The sequence below is a fragment of the Epinephelus lanceolatus genome, chromosome 9 (genome assembly GCF_041903045.1).
Source record: "Epinephelus lanceolatus isolate andai-2023 chromosome 9, ASM4190304v1, whole genome shotgun sequence".
In the NCBI taxonomy this organism is placed as follows: domain Eukaryota; kingdom Metazoa; phylum Chordata; class Actinopteri; order Perciformes; family Serranidae; genus Epinephelus; species Epinephelus lanceolatus.
In genome coordinates, this window is record NC_135742.1 from 9,701,390 (window position 1) to 9,724,680 (window position 23,291).

The 23,291-nt window shown below is 41.4% G+C and overlaps 1 protein-coding gene and 3 non-coding genes across 4 annotated transcripts in view; all 4 read right to left on the bottom strand.

Moving 5' to 3' along the window:
- srrm4 (serine/arginine repetitive matrix 4) overlaps positions 1–23,291 on the bottom strand; it is a 103,932-nt gene that overhangs the window by 9,565 nt on the left and 71,076 nt on the right. Inside the window, exons 3-8 of the mRNA XM_033620540.2 lie at positions 10,029–10,112; positions 9,797–9,877; positions 9,684–9,710; positions 9,345–9,395; positions 5,123–5,206; positions 1,822–1,987 (exon numbers count right to left, since the gene is read on the bottom strand). Of these exons, the coding sequence (XP_033476431.1) occupies positions 1,822–1,987; positions 5,123–5,206; positions 9,345–9,395; positions 9,684–9,710; positions 9,797–9,877; positions 10,029–10,112 (493 nt within the window). The remainder of the gene's footprint in view (positions 1–1,821; positions 1,988–5,122; positions 5,207–9,344; positions 9,396–9,683; positions 9,711–9,796; positions 9,878–10,028; positions 10,113–23,291) is intronic.
- trnal-cag (transfer RNA leucine (anticodon CAG)) lies at positions 9,138–9,220 on the bottom strand. Its single transcript has one exon. It is a non-coding gene; the product is annotated as a tRNA-Leu (tRNA).
- Positions 12,089–12,171, bottom strand: trnal-cag (transfer RNA leucine (anticodon CAG)). Its single transcript has one exon. It is a non-coding gene; the product is annotated as a tRNA-Leu (tRNA).
- On the bottom strand, positions 12,754–12,836 carry trnal-cag (transfer RNA leucine (anticodon CAG)). The gene has a single exon. It is a non-coding gene; the product is annotated as a tRNA-Leu (tRNA).

Consider the following 23,291-nt stretch of genomic DNA (forward strand, 5'->3'; position numbering starts at 1 on the left):
ATCATGTTGGCAAAGTGCTCACTAACATGGATTTAAATAAATTTGTGAGAATTGACCTTTTGCTAAGCCCCACCCCTTTGTGATGCTGTCAGAGTAAACATGGAGCCCACACTGTAACTAACTGCACTCCCTGAAGAAATATTATCATACTTTTGGGAAAATGAAAGAGTGATTCCAGAGAGCAGCAGACAGAGGGGTCTACAGTGTGTGTTTGAAGGATATATCCAGGATGTCAAACTGACTCAGCAGCAACAACAGGTTAAAAAGACAAAGATAGTTAGAAGCTAAAGCCGAACTATAAGCTACAGATCACAGTGTAAAAGTGAACCACCACATCACTGCTGATCACCACACAAGACAATGAATATAAAGGGAAACTCTGCTGATATTGAACCAGCTGTGTGGCATCACAGTGTGTGCAGATGAACCGTGTTTGGCTTCACCCCCGTGCTGCTGCCAGCACCCGGACCTCCACCGCCGGACGGGCAGGGATCTCCGGGGGAAGTCACACAACGTTCATCTGCACACACTGCGATGACACACAGCTGGTTGAATATCAGCAAAGTTTCCCTGCTTCCCTTCACTGGTTCCTGTACAGCAGGGTTGCTCTTTGTTTCACTGTTATAATCATTAAAAAGCAAAAGCAGCATGTGTATACATTCAGTAGGCTATATCTTCAGTAGTTAGCTAGCTAACCCTACACTTTTCAGGGTTTGATTTTGGTTTTGGAACAGGGAAGAAACGTATATCTTTTTCCAACCTCTCCAGGTAACGAGTATCATTAATACACGACGTGCCCCAGGCACAACATTTAGCTCCAAATCCACAAAACCAGCCTGAAAATGAAGGAAATCTGAAACAACTGCATTAGAGTCAATGGAGCACAGCTGTGTTGTTGTCGGACCCTGGTCTGAGCCGACCCGATGCTACGTTATGATTGGATAGTCTGCGTCCAGGGGTGGGACTTAGCAAAGGGTCAATTAAGTGATTTGTGTGCATAGAAAAAGTACTGATCTTTTATTTCAACTCGAAAAAACAGGAGCAAAATCAAAAGTGTTCATATTTCTGTTCCATGTACATTGTAATTAAATATTAAAATATTTTTAAGGTCAATACATAAAGTCTTAACCAAGTGTTTTATTTTCCTTATCTTGACCGAGGTTGTGATGCAGTGTTAATTAAAATAATTCAAAAATATTCTCACTTTGTATTTAAAAACATCACTACTGAAAAACTTTTCAATAATACCTTTAATAAAGGAATACAAATATGCAAGAGATGAGAAATAGCTCTTGTTTGTGTTCATTTTCAATTGAATATGACCCTTTATTTATCATCAGGAGGGATAATAGGCTTTTAAAAACACTCTATTTCATTGCTATTATATTGAGAATGTATCATTTTTCCAGCAGTGTCATTATTGTAATGGGGAGTCTTCTACACCAAGGACTTGATGGTGTTACTTTTAAAAACAGAAAAACAAGAACTGACAAAATTAGTGCAAAGTAAAGGACTCATAAAATGAGCTCAGACTCAGGCCATGTACAGTTTTTGGATTTTGTAAATACTGATCCTTCAGAGGACAGACATATCATTTACTGAAAAATGTTTTTCTTTGGCTGACAAAAATACTATGATGTGGAATTCAAATCTTAATACTGGACCACAGAGGATTTTCTTTATTGAGAATCATTTTCCAAACCCATCTGCCTCACTGTAGGCGTTTTATTTTGACCGACAATAAGCTGTTTTACATGGCCATAACTGAGAAATCAAATTGAACCTGCGGCAGCATCATTAAGAGTCCTAAAGTGTACTTACGGTGGCGGTTGAGAGGATGGAGCGATATTTTGGAGCCGTTTTACACACTGATTTGGTTGCTGGTCTCCACTTCATGTCCGTGTGGTCAAGCACTCCGTTGGTTTCCTCTACTACAGCTGCCAGGTCTCCTAATGCCTGATGTACCACAGATTTCTGCAGATGGTGTCTGTGGGAAAATGCTGGATTTAGTTTTCATGACACGGCATTGTGACATAAATGCTTTTTTTCATTTGGAGCCAATTCTGCACTTAAGAGAAGGGGACAAAAATGAGCCCTTATGCACATTTAATGTTAGTGTGCAAGATTGTCATTTTACTTCAGCTATATTTTTTCTGTTGTTTTGTTTTAGCGATTTAAAAACATTGAATTATAATCTGCTGTTTAATCATAGAAAAACTGTAAAGAAGTGTTTTTTGAGTGTTATTCTACCTGGAGAAATGATTGAGTTTCAGCTGAATAAAATTATTGGAATAAATAAATAAATAAATAAATAAAAACAGACTTTTAAAGTGCTTTGACAAGTAAAGGAAAAGCAGAAACGTAATACTCAGAAGGCAAACAGGTCTACCAAATATAAACTAAAGCTCTGTATGTCTTGTTAAGTTTGAATAATTTCTTTATTTTTGCAAATTTCAAACTCATCAATAAACGCCTACATAATCAGGCTCCCCAGATGCTCAGTGACTTTCTGGTTCCACTAAACCCCTGAGCTTGCCTGAGAAGGACTACATGCACAAACCCACTATCTTACTATATAATGACGAAAACTCTGTCTGTGTCTGTGTCTCTGTTCCACGTTTTTCTCCTCACTGACTTGGTCAATCCATGTGAAATTTGGCACAGTGATAGAGGGTCATGGGAGGATGCGAATGAAGCAATATTACATCAATTGGCCAAAGGAGGGGCGCTATTTTCCGCCATTTTGAATTTTTTGAAAAACACTTAAAATCGATCTCTTCCTAGGAAGTTTGACTGATCTGCATGAAACTGGGTGAACATAATCTAGGGACCAATATCTAAAGCTCCCTCTTGGCAAAAGTTGGAAAACTTACTAAAACTGAGCTTCTATAAGGCAATGAATATTGTGGAGGGCGTGGCTCATCACATAAAGGTGTATAACATCTCAAGGGTTTCACCCATCACCACGCAACTTTGTAGGCATATGACCACACATAATCTGAGGGGACCCCTCCATTATTGACCCCATCAAACAAAATGGGGGCGCTAGAGAGCTCATTTCTTATCTAGGCCCATATGGATTTTTACTAAACTTGGTAGATATGTAGAACAGGACGCCTCAAGGTGACTGGAGAAATTTAACTCTAATTGGCAACTGGGTGGCGCTATAACAACAGAAAAATGCTTAAAAATGGCTAAAATGCGACCGATCGCTGTGGCTCCCCCTGTGGCCCAATGTTTTTTCTTTTTTCCTAATTTTTGGTATGACTAAGTCATGGTATGGTATGCTGTACATAATCATGGAAACTGTCAGTGTGTCATTCTGTCAGTCAGTCATTCTGTCTGTCCCACGTTTTTCTACTCACTGACGTGGTCAATCTATGTGAAACTGCACATAGGCATTGAGGATTGGCATAGGTAGAAGGTGACAAAGCTACCAGTGGGTATGGACTAGTCTTTAAATATCCCATGGAAAGAGACTCTCACTGCAGCCTGTTTTATTTTGTTCTGAAAATGTTGGCGTGCAGCCTCGTTCTGTGGATGATAAACAAGGTGCAGACTGATAAAGGAGGAAATACAGTGAGTGCTGGACGGAGCAGTGAGTGACAACAGCTCCGCCCACATTTAAGGCTATGGTTTGCAGTGGAAGCCCAAGCTCTAGGTACCATGTCTGAAGGGTTACTTTTGGTTTCAAAGGCACCCTCCTGAAAGTGTTGGTGGAAAGGTGGCCTCAGAGCTTCTGGCTCAGTGGAGCAGCCGATGGGAACTGTAAGGTTCCCCTGTGTAACTCCTCATTTGGAAAAACAGCTTTTTCTGTCCGTGGAATTCTTCACCTGCAGAACTCAAATTGGATCCTGATTTCGGTCGCTTTAAACTCAAACTGACACCATTTCTGAAGAGGAATCAGTTCTGCAGCCATGAATAATTTGGTGTTTCCTATTCTATGGTGCTAATTATGTATTGCAGTTTGTGTCTTGTATCGTTCTGTCTGTATTTTGAGTGCTGTGCTGTAAGCTCTCAGGCTATAAATGCTGTGGTGTGTGGCATTTATGTATGCTACATACTTGTAAAGGTTCAGCGTGTAAGATTCAGGGGGATTTATTGGTATACAGAGGTGAGGACTGCACATTGCAACCAGGTGAAACTTCTCCAGGTTAGAGTTCCTTCAGTGTTCATTGTTCAGAAAGTTTTAACCAGGAGCTGAATCCTCTACTGAGGAGACTGAGGTCTTTTCCTCTCCTGCAGATGGGTTTCTAACTGCAGGGGCTGACACGAAGACGCGAAAACGCCAGTGGCCCTATCTAGAGCCAGTGCTTGGTTTGTCCATTGTAGGCTACAGTAGAAACATGGCGGTGCAACATGGCAATCTCCACAAATGGGGACCCATTACCTGTGTAGATATAAACGGCTCTTTCTAAGGTAACAAAAACACAACAATTCTTATTTTCAGGTGATTACTTATTATATTATATTCCATGTCTGCCAATATATCCCCTTAAATCCTACACACTGGACCTTTTAATTATAATTTCTTCTGCTTAATATCCCAAGGAAACTCATGGCAACGAGTAAGTGATGAAGAACTGCACACAGACTTAAAATGGTCATTTCAGAATATCTTCAGATTACTTTATTTTGAAAACTGGACCTCACTTTGAGTTCAAACTGAAGTGGATTTTGTCATGAGTCAAAATACACTTATTGAGCTGTCCCTGATGATGCCATTCTGACTCTACATTCTGTATTCAGCTGTGATCAATGATTATTTATGGATTAATTATCACCAAATGAAGTGTCCAGTTATCCCAGTAGCTACTACAGATCATCACACCATCAACCCTGCTCAGTATAATCCATAAAAACTGTGATAAACAACATCCTTCATCTTTCAGGATTTTGCAATATGTCATTATAATTGAGTGCATCGATCTGTGGAGTGAATATGGGGCCACTTCCTGTGAAGCTGTGATAAGGGCTGGTCGTGCCTGAGATCAGGAAGTCACCTCTGCCTTATCAGTCATCGCTGTGGTGTGACCAGGAACTCGGCAGACACCTCGAGCTGATAAGATAAACTGAGGTAGTGAGGAGGGGTGAGGAAGAGGGGGGAGAGATGGGCTCCTACCTGTCCTCTGTGGAAGATTGGTAAGAAGAACTGTCCGAGTCTGACCTCCGATAGTGCCGCCTCCGCCGTGAGTGAGTCCGTGAACTGAAGGGGGTGATGAGGAGACACAAGTGGATAAAGAGCTAAGAAAACTGTGAATAACCAGTTGACAGGATTTACCTGAATTTTTTTTTGATCAGTTAGTAGTTTATGTAATTTACCATGCATAAATTCCAGCTTCACAAATGTAAGGTTTGCTTCTACTTGTTCTAGTTTAGGGTAAATTGATTACATCTGTAGTTTGTTCATATTGTTCTATACCCATAAGGGTGGGTGGGTAAATTAAAGGTGTAGTTGGTAATTTAAAAAAACAAAACAAAACAAACTTTTGTCTTATTTGCTGAAACTCACTGTCCACACACTAATACATGAGACAGACAATCTGTGAAAAAAACCTGTTCCCCCTCGTCATCATTGCAATTCTAAATGCAAGTCAACAGATATCTGCATATAAATGCAAAGCTAGAAAATGCTAACTTGTCAGCAACATGACAGCTTTTGTTATTTTCTGTAAAAGCAAAGTTGAAGTTGAACTATGTACTGTATTAACTTTTAACAATTCAAAGTATACTTACATATACAAATATAGATCAATACAAGACACTGTCAAGAATTTCACATAGAAAATAATATTATATAGATAATTTAACACTAAAGAACAGTTACAGTACTAATAACAGCAAAATAATCTTAAGCGATGATCAGTAATTGTCTCCTTAACTCAGGAGAGACTCAGCAGCCAAACATCTCTCCAGTATCTGTTGAAGAGCTGCTGAGATTGTCACTACAATGAGAACAGATGGTCCACCTTAACAGTCCACCTTAAATGAGCCTAATCAGGTTTCAATGGGAGGCTAACTCCGCTCGCTAACTTAAGGGCTAACCAGCTTCACTTTAAGCAAGTGGGAAGCAAGACATGGGAACTTGACTTGGATCTTGAGGAGTTGTTCACTGACAAATAGCCGAAACTGTGCACACACTGCACTGTTTCACTCCGGTTGCCACATGTCACTGTCACTGCCAATTGATGCACTGAAATCTGCATTGTGCTTCAGTTGGTTATGTACCGGTTGTCTAAAAACTGGTGGCACACTGTGTTTCGTTACTCAACACTAGTTCCGAGGTGACATTTTGGTTTGAACTTGAACAAATTTAAGGAAATCCTTGAAGGTGTTTTTGAGATACCACATTCATGAGAATTTTCCCATTGGACTTGGACTAGCATTGATGCTGCTTTCCCAGACGTCAGCAATTGAATTTCTAATAAATTCGAAAAGGTCTGGGGTTGCACTCACTGACGTTTTCCCTGTTTGGGACGTCATCTTCTTACAGGGTGTCTACAGATAAAACAAAGTTATATTTACCACTTTTATATATATAAATTATACTTATAAATTTTGTCAAATCTCACCGTTGTCATAAATGCTATTTATTAATGAAATTCCTCGGTCAGTCCAAAAATTGTGAACAGTCATTAGGTCTGTAAGGCTGGAGACATTTTCGCGGTAATGTGACCGAAAATATTTAAGACCTATCAAATCTGAATTTAGACATTTTAAGACTTTTGCAAGACCTGCAGACATCCTGTCTTCCATAGGTAGCTAGCTACCTTGGTATACCCACAAAAAATAAAATAAAATAATAAAAAATTGCTGCAGAAAAATGGCAACAAGTGTGGATGAGATCGGCAGCTGTACAGATTGCTCTAAGTCTACAAATGGGAAAATAAAATCTGCAAACAAGACGTAATAAATTACAATTATCCTTCAACTAGTTATTCTATGACTCCAGATAGCAGATCTGTTTCCACCGACACTATGAACAGACTGTTTTAAGATGAAAAGAATCTTTATTTACAGCCCTGTAGAGCACATATGTAAATTTGCTGGCATTGCAAACTGTTTGGATCCTATTTTTTTCTGATGAATGTGAAATATATACTTGATTTATTTGAAGAATAGGAGAGCGCACCAGAGAAGCGAGAGTATAAAGGAACAGTGAAGGCCTGAAGAGCACAAAGGAGAGAGGGAGTAGAGAGTTGAAGTGAGCTGGAAAGCAGTGATTTCTGTTGTAGTAAGCAGCAACTGAACTTGGCTCTGTGCTTACAAACAATGGCCGCTCATCCAAAGTCGAATTATAAAATGTTGCAAGATCACAGCATGAAATTGGTTTCCCTTACCCTCTTTCACCCCCTTTTTTCCCCTCTCTTTGTGGCTCAAGCTTTCAATCGGTTTTCCTCTTTTATGAGGGTTTTTTTTTACGCTTTGCTCAGAAAAAATAAAAGCCTGCACGTTTCTGTATTCACCCATCGTGTCCCTACATGAGAGCACTTTGGAGGATGCTCTCTCTTTCTTCCTCAGCCATGGCTGGATGGGCTTACCAAGGGGGGAGCAAGAGGAGGTGGAACAGGGGGTCAAAAAAGTTGTGTAGGATTTGGAGAGTACATGATGCTGATGCAGCAATAGCAGATTTTTTTTTCAACAGTTTTCAATAGTGGTGTTCAAGTATTGAAAAATGACAGCTGAAAGACATCTTAATTAGAACCACTGAAGAAACAGTCCCTATGAGAACATATTACTGTGTGTTTTGTTGATTTGAAGTGTCATTTTTCTTTCAAAGATTTTTTTATTTGGCTCTTTTGCCTTTATTGGATGGGACAGATAGATCTGAAAAGGGGGACAGAGAGAGGGGGCGACATGCATTAAAGGCCTGCGGACTTGGGGTCAGGATCCAACATGGCGCGTGTAGTACAGAATAACTGTAGAGTGTAGAATAAACACTAGCCCTTTTTAGATAGGAAATGTGCAAATTTGCAGGAAAGCCCAATCAGTCTTTTTTCAGCATTGGCAGTATAAAAACAAAATCAGGGAGTGCAGCAAAATGCCGCCTGCCTACTTTTGTTTATACAGAATGCGCCTTTTTTGGGGCAATGGGGTCGTGAGCAAGTAGCAAAACATGTAGCTCAGCGTGTGATGTAAACAGTGACGTGGGAGGGAAGCCGCAGCTGGTCAGTCCTTCGGCGATTCTCTCCTAAGTTGGCTCGTCCTTCACCGTCCCCGTCATCTGACGGTTAATGGCTTGTTCGTTTGCGAGGGCAAGGAGGGCGAGCAATTCCTTGTCTCCCCAGTTGCTCATCTTTACAGTGTCTGTCAGGTTTGTGTTTCCCTCTTGCTACTAGCTGCTCATTCCTAATATCAGCTGTTTGCTGTTAGTCCACCGCCAGTGGGTCGCACGTGCAGCGTCAAGTCATCAACAGTCCCTCCCGTGGCGGAAGGGCACCTCGTTCTTTTTAAACCAAAAAGGTTCCGCCAATATGACTACGAGGTGGAAAATTGGGCACCTCTGATCAACTCGCCAATCCGGCGCTGTGTGTGTCTAAACGCTCGGCGCTTGCCGGCAAAACGGCCCAACATTCGCCAAAAATCTGGCAGTGTAAAAGGGGCTACTGAGGCAGTGATGTCCAGACTTTTTTGAATGAATGCCAGATTAGATACTGTGAACATACCAGTTGCTTCTTGCATCATATGGGTTATTTAAGACAAAAATATATGAATACATTTTGTTTGTAATTATTCAACTTTCCACTGCTCCTGAAAGCAGCAGCCCTCGCTGTCGACTTCCTGCTTCTTTGCTGTGGTCATGTCTGCTACCTAACAGGAAGTGTCTGCTGTTGGGTAACCATTCGTTTCCTTGTTTACCGTCTGTCTGTGAGAACACATTAGTTCTGTGTGCTCAGTACCTACTTGTGCATGTCAACAAACTGTATGATAGTCCTGCCATCATAATCTTGTGACCTTGCTTAAATAACCACTTTGTGTGGCAAGCCATATCAGCGTATTTTGAGGGACAAGCTACAGGCCATTTACAAGTGGCCCACGAGCAACGTTTTGGACTTTGGACATGCCTGCAGTAAGGGGCAGATATGACTGCGCTAACATATTTGAACTGTGTGAGATATATGCTGAGAAAAGTCATCTGTCAGAAGTGGGATTCGAACCCACGCCTCCAGGGGAGACTGCGACCTGAACGCAGCGCCTTAGACCGCTCGGCCATCCTGACATATATATAACACCATGCCAACAGTTTCATATTACTAACTGGTGAGTGACTGCTTACAGCTGGGCAAACAGCTCCTACAGGCTGCAGTAACAGCAACATGACTCTGCTGGGTGAGAAGACTGACCTTTTCTTGTGTTTGCGCTCATCCTTCCTCTTATGTTTTAAACTTGAAGAGCTGGTGGGATGAAAGAGAATAGAATCATGAGCGAGGCGTATTAAGCCTGCACATACAGCCTGCTGTCTTACTGATACATAAAGGGCACTGGCTTTCAAGTTGGAAATCTTACAGAAAGCAGAGGCTAAATGTTTACCACATTTAAGACAGAAAGTTTTGCAGGTGAGAACTGTTTGCCTTTAAAGTTTGCTCTTTTAATTCAATATTTTACCCTTCAGAAACTGCACACACACAGCCATGAGATATGCTAAAGTGATGCATAAAATCTTGCAATAATAACACACATACCTGTGTTTTGACTTTTTGGAGGTATACCTGAAAAAGGGAGAAAAAGTATAATTTCAGTCACCTAAAAATAAATGTGCTATTTTGCCAATATTGTGGTAGTAAGCGAGAACTACCTATGCCGCTTGCTTTTCTTGGAGCTTTTCTTCTTCTTCTTTTTCTTCTTCCTCAGAGGCGACAGGCTGTAGGAAGGAGACCTAAAACCAGACCACAAATAAACATGAACTCTTGAGAGTACCAGGCATCCTCACGTACACTTCTCTCAATTTATTTATTTATTTCAGAAAACACGACAAAGATGTCCAACACCACACCTCGCTGCAGAGTCATCTCATTTTGGGAACTGACCTTTTCCTTTTCCTCTTGCGTTCGGACTTTCTCTTCTTCTTCTTCCCCTTGGGCCGAGGGGAGAGTTCCTCATCGAAGGAGGGGCTGCAAGCAAGAGACAGAGCAGAGCGGACACTCCTGTATTAATTCCAGTGATGGGGTATGAAATGTGAAGTCTCAGCAGCAAGAGTTACAGCTTCTGAATCCCAATGTCTGGACTTTTGGAATTTGATTTACAGTATATACCAAGTCTGCTGAATTTGAGTGTTGAAGATGTTAGTCCACCCAAAAAGAAGAAAAAAAAAAGTTAGGTTCTCGCTTACCTCTAGTATTATCTAGTCATGCAGACAGTGCTAGGATTATATGCCCAATTTGCCCACATCAATACTATGGAGTTAAATGGAATCTCAACAGCCCAGTATCCCTAGAAATTAGTCCACACTGGACAATTCTGCAGTTCACAGTTTACATCCAGTGCCAACAATCAGTACCAGCCTGGGAAGTTGCGTGTCCTTTATCGTGAAATGGAAAGTAAGGGTTGCTAGTTAGGGTGGGGAAATAGTGTACAGTATTATGTTACCTCTTTACTAACTTCAACCACGAGCCTTCACTGACCTTAACCACATTGTAGTCACCATGTGCAAATTTTGCAGAAAGTGGCAATTTTTAAAACACTGGCATTTGACTGAAACTAGAATTAATGCCCTGCGAACCAGTCAAGTTGCAGTTTACATGCATATCTGTCTATGTTCATACATAGCCATGAAAGTACACAGTGCTTCAAATATGATACAATTGACATTTTGGATAAAAAATGTCATCACTTAATCATTCAATATTTTACTGGACATTTGTGTGAAATGCTGTCATGACTGGCGTATGAATTCTTGAGTCGAGTGGCCAAGATGGTTATGGTTTTTGAGATCACAGTGAACTTTGAGCTTTGACCACCAAAATCGAATTAGTTAATCGCTGAGTTCAAGTGAAACAAGTCCCTCAAGGTGTTCTTGAGATATCACGTTCACAAGAATGAGACAGACAAGATCACAGTGTCCAGGACCTTCGGCCGCCAAAATCAAATCAGTTCATCCTTGAGTCCAAGTTGATGTTTGTGACAAATCTGATGAAATTCCCTCAAGGTGCATTTACGTAAATCGGACATATGGACAACACAAAAACACAATGCCTCTGGCCATGGCTGCTTCCGGTGCAGACACATAAAAAAAATAAAACAAACGTCAGTGAACATAACCCAGGTTTTGCAGAACTGTCCAATTCTGACATGCTTGTCTGGCAACAAGGTTTCAATGGTTGTGCTCAAAGTATCTGAAAGATGTCTACAGTGGAACGACTGAAGAAACAGTGCCCATGAAAACAGAAGACAGTGTGTTTTGTTGATTTTCAATTTAATTTTTCAGTCCTGTGAGCACCACAAACTAAATTCTATTCACCTCCACTGTTTTGTATTGCAAGCCAAAATCTCTGAGACAGACTCCTCAGATCGTGGGCGGAAAAAAAAAAAATCTAACATCACAAGATAAAATAAATCATAAAAAGTCCTAAAAACATAGAATTGTAAAATTAGAAATCATAAAATGTAGTAAGATTTTGAGAGTTTTAGACCTGTATCAGGAAGTCAGAGTTAGTTTAAGACGAAAGTGAGCAGATACGTTTTTAACTTTCTTTTAAAAATATTCAGCAAGCTAGCTTCCCTGATATTTACAGTTACTGTGTTCCAGAGTTTTGGGGTGTAAATGACAAAGACTGCATCCCCAAACTTCTGCAGGCTGGGCTGTGTGTTTCCCATGTGGGGCTTTGTATACAAGGAGGAGGAGCTTAAAATCAAAATCTAAATGTAACAGGAAGCCAGTGAAGAGCAGCTCAGAGTGGCCTGATGTGCTCTCTCATCTTGGTTTTGGTTGATAGCCAAGCTGCAGAGTTTTGAATATGACTTGATTATATTAGCTTCAACTATAGTGTCATTGCCCAGAGCGCTGTACTGAGACAATGAAGTGCAATTTTGCATCTAAACAGTGGTGAGGAAAGCATGTGTTGTGATAATTATGCTGAGAAAAGTCATTTGTCAGAAGTGGGATTCGAACCCACGCCTCCAGGGGAAACTGCAACCTGAACGCAGCGCCTTAGACTGCTCGGCCATCCTGACTTTCTGCATACCATAGCTACAGTTTCCAATTACTAACCAGTGAGTGGCTGCCTTCAGCCGTGTGTTCAGCAACTGCAGGTTGCATCAACAGCAACATTAACACATGATTATGCTGTGTAGGAACTGTGTGACAAGGTAGTGTGTTCCATAGTTTTGGGGCGTAGTTGACAAAGGCTGCATTCCCGATCTTCTTCAAGCTGTTGCTGGAACCCTCCAATAAACCAGCAGCAGATGATCGCAGTGTTCTTGGAGGCAAATAGTTAACAAGGGAATTTGCAATGTAGCTTGGTCCCAGCCCATGTAGGGCTTTGTATACAAGGAGGAGGAGCTTGAAATCAAAATCTAAATGTAACAAAACCAGTGCAGAGCAGCTCAGAGTGGCCTGATGTGCTCTCTCCCCTTGGTTCTGGTTTGTAGCCAAGCTGCAGAGTTTTGAATATGACTAGATCATATTAACTTCAACTACGTCACTGCCCAGAGAGCAAGTACTGAGACAACAAATTGAGATTCAGCATGTCAACAGAGGTGAGGAAAGCATATCACATATGATGGAATGTGATATTTCTGCTGAGAAAATTCATCTGTCAGAAGTGGGATTCGAACCCACGCCTCCAGGGGAGACTGCGACCTGAACGCAGCGCCTTAGACCGCTCGGCCATCCTGACATTATGCAATGCTATATCCACAGTTTCACATTACTAACCAGTGAGTGGCTGCCTTCAGCCGTGTGTTCATCACCTGCAGGCTGCATCAACAGCAACATTAACACATGTTCTGCCGTGCAGGAACTGTGTGACAAGTTCTTCACCCACTTTCATCATGTGACAACACAGAATAAGTGTTGCTGCTGTTGTTGTTTTCTCTGTGCATTTTAATGCCAAGTGTGAAACTCTCACCATAAAAGTGTTTTCTCCCTAAATTCTTTGCAGACAAATAACCCTGACAGAATGGGTGGGGTAAAATAATCCACATGACTCATCGCTGGCATCACATAACTGCACATAGATGCATCCTGATTCACTCTCACAACACACACAGGCAAGATTATCCATGAACCAAATGTCCCATACGAGATGATCCCATCACAACAGGATGAAGAAATCCTATTGAGACTGGTTTAAAGTACAAAACAGATCACATGCCAGTGAGCTTTCCTGAAGTCTGATGACAACATGGCCTCACTCAGAGGGGAGAGTGATCTATGATACATGGTGTCCACTGCAAGCGCCCAGAACTAACTTCACCGGTTATGTCCGGGAATGCTTCCTATTAAGCCTTGGAATCTGTATTCTGCATTTCTATTGGCTGTTGACTCAGAGGCATGTGTGGCTGTCCCTTATCCTTTGTTCCTTTTTCTTTTTTTCTCAAACAAATTAATAATCATTGATCACTGATGATTCTTTGGTTCTGTCAGTCTTATTCATGATCCCACGTGACTGTCGATGAGACTTTTTAAAATGGTCAAAAATGTTACAGTCAAAACCGAGCTTATCCTGACCTTTATTCTGACAAGAAATGGATTCTACATTAAAATTTATTAACGAGCATCTTATTTTAGACCCTGCCTGCCTGGGAAATACCTGCGTCTTTCTCACCTCTAATTTGTAATGCAGGATTCCTACGAAGAATTTGTAGGAAGGACAATATGGCTGTAAATTTGAATTTTAAGTATTTTTTCTGGAGGAGGACGCAGAACTTCCACTAATTTCTGTTGTTAAGCTGGTGTGTAGACTCAAGGGCAGTTTCTGTAGACGCTAACACTAATGAATACCACTGCAGTGCCCGTTCAAGACATGCCGGTTTGGAACCAGCCTGTGGTATCACTGCTTCCAGCTTTCTCCAGAACAACTTCACACTCGTCACTGTGCTTCTTCGCATCCTGAGCACACACACCATCATGATGTTTAGATATGATTTCAATCGTGATGTTTAGACATGATTTCAACTCACTATACAGTGAAATAGGAAACAAAAGGCTCCCAAAGTGCATTGCAACTGAATGGTATATTACTTCTATTAAAGACGAAAACACTGTAATACTACATTTAACCTACATGACACAGACATGCTACAGGTTTCATTGCAGATTAAGACTGAATTCACAAAATATAACAATTCAAGTGAGTAGAAAAACGTGGGACAGACAGAATGACTGACTGACAGAATGACACACTGACAGTTTCCATGATTATGTACAGCATACCATACCATGACTTAGTCATACCAAAAATTAGAAGAAAAACAACAACATTGGTCCACAGGGAGAGCCACAGCGATCGGTCGCATTTTAGCCATTTTAAAGCATTTTTCTGTTGTTATAGCGCCACCCAGTTGCCAATTAGAGTTAAATTTCTCCAGTCACCTTGAGGCGTCCTGTTCTACATATCTACCAAGTTTAGTAAAAATCCATATGGTGGTAAGGCCTAGATAAGAAATGAGCGCCCCCATTTTGTTTGATGGGGTCAATAATGGAGGGGTCACCTTTATGTGATGAGCCACGCCCTCCGCAATATTCATTGCCTTATAGAAGCTCAGCTTTAGTAAGTTTTCCAACTTTTGGAACATACAGGGGCATGAGATATGCCCATTCAAAGTTTGCAATTTCAATGGGTTGCTATAGCGCCCCCCTTTGGCCAACTGATGTAATATTGCTTCATTGGCATCCTCCCATGACCCTCTACCACTGTGCCAAATTTCACATGGATTGACCAAGTCAGTGAGGAGAAAAACATGGAACAGATACACACACACAGTTTTCGTGATTATATAGTAAGATAGTTTTACTTAACATTACTGAACAGAGAGACCAAGAGTCCTTGCTTGCGTAGATGAGAACATGCTTGACTCTGCAGAGCCCTGAAGCCCCGCCCCCGCCTCTGCAAAGAGCGCTTTATTAGTTTATTAATATTAAATGTGTCGAGATTTGATGTGTTACTTGTCAAAATCACACCAAATTTAATACTGCAAATCTCTGGGTCCCCAGCAGTACACCCGCCAAGTGTGAAGTAGATCGGATTCTGGAGATATGTAAATGACACACACACACACGCACACACACACACACACACACACACAGATTCCTTGCATTTACAGTTAGATGAGCAGAGGTTGCTTTACTGACAGTTGTAACTACCAACGACAAAAACCTATTTTATTTAGTCCTCAAGTGAACCTCTAGGTTGATGCCACCACTGAAAAGCTGTGCTGCATTTCACGGACACCACACGCCTGCACACCGTCTCACGTGCACAGACACACATACTCGTGCTTTCCTAAAATATTCTCTTTCTTCCATCCATTCTTCTCTTGAAGTGTGAATTCATCATTACAAAGAAAAGAAACTTGTCCGATTTCATCTGTTGAGCAGCTTGATTGCTGTCCAGGGGTCCACTTCATTTGCTCTCCCAGAATGACTGATGTAGAAAAGGAGATGAGGGCCTTTGAAGCACCACAGGCTCATTGAATGAGCCTTTCAAGTGCAGACCGACTGAATTTCATGGGAAGCAGAGACAGGTGGGAGTAAGCGAGCATGTAGGGTGAGACAGGAGTACAGGAGAGATGTGCAAGAAGATGCTTTTGACTGCAACTCACCTCGCCTTTGACAAAGAGGTTGAAAATAAGTTTTACTGGAAAAACTAGGAAACAGAGTTTGGTGTAGGTTTAACTGGAAATGATGTGAATTTCATGTAGGAGTGATGGAGTGTTTATATCGTTAATGGTGGGGTAGTAAATAAGGCAGAAGAGGGAGACGCCATGAAGACACGACACACTACAGTTATTGTACCGACATGCCCATTTACTCACATAGAGACAGAGAAATATACGGGTACATGTACCAACTGAAGCTGATGGCAGGCATGACTTATCCGTCATTTCCAATCATCACAGAAACTACCGTTACGGCGACTAAAGGAAGCTATCTGAGCATTTATGACAACAATTAAAGCAACATGTCGTCTGTAAAACGTCAACTTCCTTTACGTTCTTACTATTTCATTTTTATTCTGCACACCAACCTGCTCTCAAGCCCCTCAGATTCTTTTATTTGATCCTCCATCAACGCGATCATGGGAGGAACAACTACAGCTTTGAATCTTCCCAACCCATTCCCCCCTCCATGCACCAGACATATCAAATCTTTCCAGAACCCCATTGGGAAGAATGGCAGAAAACATCAATTTTTTTCTGGCAGCTTTCTTTTGAAGAAATGACTTCAGTGCTCAGTGTCGTCTTGATTTCTGAGCTGTTTTTTCATTTCGTCTGGAAACAAAGCAATCAGTCGATTAATCGAATGACAGCAAATTAATCTGCAACTGTTTTGGTAGTTTATTCAAGCAGAAACACTAAACATTAACAGGCTCCAGGTCCTTCAATGCAATCATTTGCTGCTTTGCTGCTGCTTTTTTTTTAGACAAATTAAGCAAAATAAAGATATCATAACGGGTTTTCCGAACTTGTGTTTTTCACTACTTTAGATATGTAATTGATCTAAAAGATGAATCTGCAGCCCTCATTATGTCAGTAGCTGTGGTGATTTCATCCACATTTATCTCCATATTTTTTTCATTATGGCTCTGGTGCAGTTGGATGACCTTCCCAACAAATGGCAACAAAGGCTCTCATTGGCTCAGTCATTTCACCAAGAGGGGAAATAGCAATTAAGACATCTGCACCACATTTCAATTTTCTATTTTTCGAGTTGGACCTTTCATTAGGAGCGCTGCTGAAATAAACCATTCAGTTATTATTTACTCCACACTCTTGCATCGCAAAGTGCACTCTCACAGACAAAAACTTAACCGTTCATCGCACTGGGTCTCGAAGTTTGCCTCTGCAGGAGCTGCTCCTTTCATCCATCAATCTGATCAGCTCAGACTAGGGCATTAACGACTTTGATTTTTTTCAGGTTGACTTATCTGTCAATAAAGTCTAAGTCAAGTCGACAAGTCATTTGACGACGTCATCACATTGACACGGCGGAGGAAAGTGAAGTATCTCCACACATGTGATGTGTGTCTGTCACTCTCAAGGCCCGAACATACTCGGGCGTACTATTAGCGGAGCGGACTCCGCGAGGAATGTCCACAGTCATTCGGGCTTTCATAGTCGGGCGCACTTGTGGAAAATACATGCCGAGCAGTCACTGGTGCACGGAGCGGAGTACGCGCGGCCGTATAATCTGAACTTTGCTTGCACAGGGCTTGCAGACGTCCGCTTTGAGTCCACGCGGACCTCTGCGGAGTCCGTTCCGCGTACATTCCGCCCGAGTATGTTCGGGCCTTCAGGCGTTTTCTCAGGCCTATCACCTTCTACGTTCTCTGCAGCCATGTTTCTTGTCTTGTTGTGGTCTTGTGTTAATTTCCCCTCTACGTGCTAAGTAACGTTACCGCCCTTTTTATGAAGTGACTATGACTACTGGTTAAAGCTATAGTTGGTAATGCTTGAGAGCTAGCAAGATTTGAAAGCGGCACCTCCTCTAAGCTCCACCCCCTGCTCCCCCTCCCGTCAGTGCTCTGTCCAAAGCCACGAGCCCAGACATGCCTGAATGCGCATCCTGCAGTCAGCAGAGCAGAGGAGAGCTGAGTAAAATAACAAATCCCCCCAAAGCAAAAAAATAATTACCTGTCCAACAGAAAGACAGCAACCTCTGCATCACTTTTCAGGCCCTTCAGCTCCCTCAGTTGTCTCCACCGTTCGAAAGCTGCACCGATGTTGACCATTTTACCCAGTATAACAAAAAGCGTTTCTGAACACGATTACCAACTATGGCTTTAAGTCAAGGATAAAGTATCAGCGTAAGCCAATCAGAGGCAATTGCATTCCATACACAAGCACACAGAGAGAGAGAGAGAGGGAAAAAACACACGACTTGTCGACTCCTCCCGGGGGGTGTCGACTTGTGCCACTGACGTCGACACGTCAACAAATCGACTTTTCTGTTAATGCCCTAGCTCAGATTGATCTATTATCCACCACATAACTAAAATTCCACAAACTGCTGCTGAGGAAACAAAGAACTCATGAAGAGTTACGCCCCTGCTGCATTCACAGACCGCAAAAACCTCTGAATTTAGAGAGAGGAGATTGGCTGATGCTAGGGCCACACTGCCTATGTAAACAGCATGTGTGCATCGCAGAACTTATTTTTTATTTCAGGTGCCCCTGTTAACAGCTTAGAGCAGCCACACTGCCCACGTGAGCAGTCCTGCTCACGTGCATGATGCATGGCTTCAACAAAAATAGACAATAAAACATTTTTTTGATAATCATATTGACCATATATCACCTTTCACTAGTTTTAATATCTCCAACTGTCACAGATATAAAAAAAATATAAATATTACTTTTCAAATTAAACAACAAGAGGACTCCTGTGCAGAGTTTGCATGTTCTCCCCATGTCAGTGTGGGTTTTCTCCAGGTACTCCAGCTTCCTCCCACAGTCCAAAGACATGCGGGTTAATTGGTGACTCTAAATTGTCCGTAGATGTGAATGTGAGTGTGAATGGTTGTCTGTCTCTATGTGTCAGCCCTGTGATAGTCTGGTGACCTGTCCAGGGTGTACCCCGCCTCTCACCCACTGTCAGCTGGGATAGGCTCCACCCCCACATGACCCCCAGTAGGATAAGTGATTACAGAAAATGACTGAAAAATGAACATTATGACTGTGTTGCTGACAATGCAGTGGCGTGCACGGCTCCATCTGCAGTTCAGCAAGGTAGCGGTCATATCCTGCTCATGCAGGCAGAACCTCCCCTCCCCCCTTCATTCAGATTCAGCTTTATGTAAGGACGCACAGGAGTGATGATTTCGTTTTGATTCCCTCATGAAACAGATGCACAAACAAAATGAAGGAAAAGATTGTTGTGGTCAGTATGTTCTCAACTTCTCTATAACCATAACTATAACCAGTTAACAGGACATTATGAGAAAAACAATGCATGAAAACTAAATTAAATAAAACAAGCTTCAGGCTCATGAGAGGTACAAGATTACCTGCTACTTTGCATTTAGACATTAGACATTTTTCCCTCGTTAATGAACAAAAGAAGAATAAATTAATGAGCAGTCCCTTTAGAGATAACAACACAAACAACTTCATCTGGAATATACTAAAACAGTTTTTTTCTTTTAGCGGTTTTATTGAGAATAAAACAAAGGATTATAGACCAGTTTCTGGATAACATTATTAATATCCAGGTGATGTTTTCATAGCACAGATTAAGACTTAGCTTAGCTCTGAGCAGAATACATTCAAATGTCTACAAACAGCAGCTGCAGCAGACATATTTTAAATCATTTTCATGCTTCCTGGACGGTAATTATTTGCCATTTGTGTCAAATATCAGGGAAATGTACCTTTCTGTTGCACAAACAGCAGGTCACGCTAACAGGTGAGCATGATCAGAACAAATCCAGACAGTGACAAACTGCACTCCTGCTTGATGTATGCGACCACAGAGCTCTGGAGACTTTGTGCCTGTTTCATTGAATGCAGAAGACTGTCTTGCTATAATAAATGGCCCTGCTTGGTGTAGTCGGCAGTTTGGGAGCATTAGGAACTGAAATGCATTAGGGCTGATTAGACCGACCAAGCCCAAGTACCCTCTCCTGGTAATGAGAACGCTTTGTCACTCATTAACACCTCTACCATTCTGGCCTTGTAGAAAGAGAGCGCAAGGCAAGCATTTGCATTTTTTCTTGCCAGCAGAAACAGTTTCTTTTGATGAGGTGGAGAGAATGAAAGGGAGAATGAGAGAGCAGTCAATTGCCAGCTACACTGGGAATGGTGATTGTGCGAAACAATGGTGTTTGAAAAAGGGATTTGGGGACATCTGATGAGAATATGCCCGATGCTGAATGCAGCCTATTTTCCTGAAGAGCATGTCACTTTTTTCCCCGGCCGCAATCATGCATGAAAACCATAAAAGTATACATGTAACTACAGCCTAGATATGTCCTTTAATGAGAAATGCATCACTCGGCTGGAGTTAAGTGCTGTATTGGGGTTTGTTCACTTCTGGTGAGGTGGATTTTTTAATGTTTCTGCTGGGGTTTTCAGGTAATTAAATATTTTCAATGATTTAACAGAATTTAACAGACACAGTTCATTTCAGTGGCTCTTTTCCCAGTGAACCAGGTTTGGTAACAACTCTCTAGCTAACACACTGTTTCTAGAAGAGAGCCGGTGTCAGTGGCTTGTGGTTTCATGTTATAATTAACACTGGTTGCTCGGCTAAATTGGGCTGGTGCCGGCCAATTAGCAAGATAACAATCCAAAGAACAAATGTCTTCTTCAACAGAGGAGAGTTTTCTCAGACAGCAACTTGCAGTGCTTTGAAAAGTGAGACAAAGACTTTGGAAATGAATCCAACTCATTAGCCACTTTTTACTAAGTGGAAATGAATAAACAAAGAAAATATTTGTCATCTATTTCTTCTCTTCTTGGTCACTTTTGACCCATTAAAAGTCGGTGATGCATCTGTGGAGCTGCAGAAGCTCAATTAGGGGTGGATGTAGCTGCTGTTCCGTCTCCTATCAGATCTTCAGATACATGATTTTAATCTCACAGACAAAGGTAATATTTTAGAGACCTTTACTTTGTGATTCGTGATGACTGTAAAATATTAGTAATATTTCAGAAAATTGGAGGAGTTGTAAAGTTGAAGTCAGTGTTGTGCATGAATGCACTAAAAGAGAGTGCGTTGAACAGGGTTGTCACACATTTTCATAGACAACATTTCTAAACTCTTCCACAACTCTTCAAGGACCCAGAATAAAACTGAATGACACTTAACAACATGAACAGAACTCCAAAATGTTTATTGTGTGAAAATTAACAGGAACCTTTTCCAATATAGTTGGTTACGTTCAGACCAAACAGTCGATGAGATGAGTTGAAACAGGCAACGACTTGCAATGCGCCGTTCTGCAACGTTCTAATCACACCAATGCGACTAGATGAGACGGTGTATCATCTCTATGCAACAACTCTCTTTAATTCCGTTCTGACTTCCATCTTTTCAGGCTTATTTTGTGACCAGCCAGTTCACACCGCTGCAACTTTTCTCTCCAGCGTTCTAAAATGGTTTCATCTTGTCATGAATCTTTGGTCTGAACTGGGCTTTAGGTTATCCACGGAAGATTGCTGTTACAATTACTTTCAGATAGACTCGCACTGATTACAATTTTTTGGGCCGATACTGATTTCCAATTTGCAGAGTGTTTGGCTGGCCGATTCCAATTTTATTTTTTTCAAACCACTTTACAGCACACAAGATATTGCAATATTTTCTATCTTTCCTTTATTAGAACATTTTAACCAAGATACAACCAGCTTTTCAATAATCATCTCAAACAAACAACAACAGTGATACAGGTTGAGAAACATTTTCCTTTTTGCTCAAATATAACTTCAGGTACAGTACTAAAATAAATAAGTAAAAAAGGCATACATAAATAAAAACATAAATAAAATAATATTCCTTGGTGTATAGCATTTGTGGGTAATTTCTTGAATAGATAAAAAAATAAAAATATCTCCTGTGGAAAATTCACACAGGTCTTCAGGACGCGCCCGCCAGTAAGTGCGCGGACACGCACATCTTCGGCACGTGGACACGCGCCTCGTCAGTTTCAAGTGGCACAGTGCAGCAGTGACAGCTCTGCAGTTCAGTTTAACACGGACAATTAACAACTTTCTCCTTCTCTCTTTTGATGTGTGTGAGTGAATGATTAAGGTGAGAAGCCACCCATGTTTCACTTCCTCACATCACCCAAGCCGTGAGTTGCACATGTGCGTGTGTGTGTGTGCACTGCTGATGTTACACGATGTCAATCATGCAGCGCGGGGGAAATTTGACCGGCGTTTTAAATTGGCATATTATAATTTCACAGCATATTTTAGTTTCACGATCACGTGAAAACCGGCCTGATTCTAAGCACTGCCGATTAATCGGTGCAAGTCTACTTTCAGACAGACAACAAAATTCCATGACTTTTCCAGGTTTTCCATGATCATGAACGGTGAACTCAATGAATCTCTTTGTAACTAATGAATGTGAATGTGAGCGTTGTTCATTCTCGCAATAGTTAATGATACCCACGCACTGTATTTAAAATGCCACCAGACACTACAAGTGTGCAGAATTACCTGACTTTAAAACGTTCTGGTGGCATCTTGGTTGGCTGAACTACCAACTCCTTCATGTACTTCACCACACCACAGACTGTATGGGTAGTAGCTGCTGCAGTAGCGGGCCAATCACATAGCATCCATTTGAAGAATGCTCAAGGGTAATTGTCTGCGGCAAAAAATAAAAAATAGTCTTTTTCCTACATCTGGAGACTAAAAGGATTGAAGGCTGTTATCGTTTGACTGGAGAAGTTTCGATACTACTTGGTGCTGAACTATTTCTTACGTCAAAAAGACCCTACACATGGAAAACGAATGCATTACTCACACAGTGATTTTATTTTTCAGTCTGAATTTGGCCTCAGTGTTGAAGGTGCACTGTGCAAGGTTGTTAAACAAAAATACACCTGTCTGGTCAGTTTAAACCTCACCGAAGGGCTGCAACATTACTAGGGTTTCCCACAGGGTATAGTATTAAGGGTAGTATTAAGCTTAGGAGAAAGTGAGCAAAGGCAGCATTTTTAAATTCTATAACGACTGATTTCACCCTGGATTAACAACTAAATTGATAAAGAGGAGAGATACGACTATGATATGGTGCTGATATTCCTCCTTAGGAATAAAACTGGTAAACACGAGTGTGCTGTGTCGACTTTACTGAAGACATCTCTTGAGAATCCTCAGTACTTCAGTTTCAAACAACTTTGTATATCTCGCTGCTTTTTGGAGTCACTGAAGTCCTCTAGTGTAAATTCAACTCGGAGAAAAAAAGCTTTCAGTTTCAAGGAGAACAAACACCATAAATCTTTCTCACTGCGCTTTTCATATCAGATGTCTTTTCTTGCACGCACAAAACCAGAAAAATGGTTATCAGACGCCTGCATGCCTGCGCGTTCTCTGTGCTCACTGTTAAATTCAAAAACAAAGAGAAGCAGCCGCTGGGTAAAGTTCATCCAAAGAGAAGTGATTCATGTTTATGATCCTCT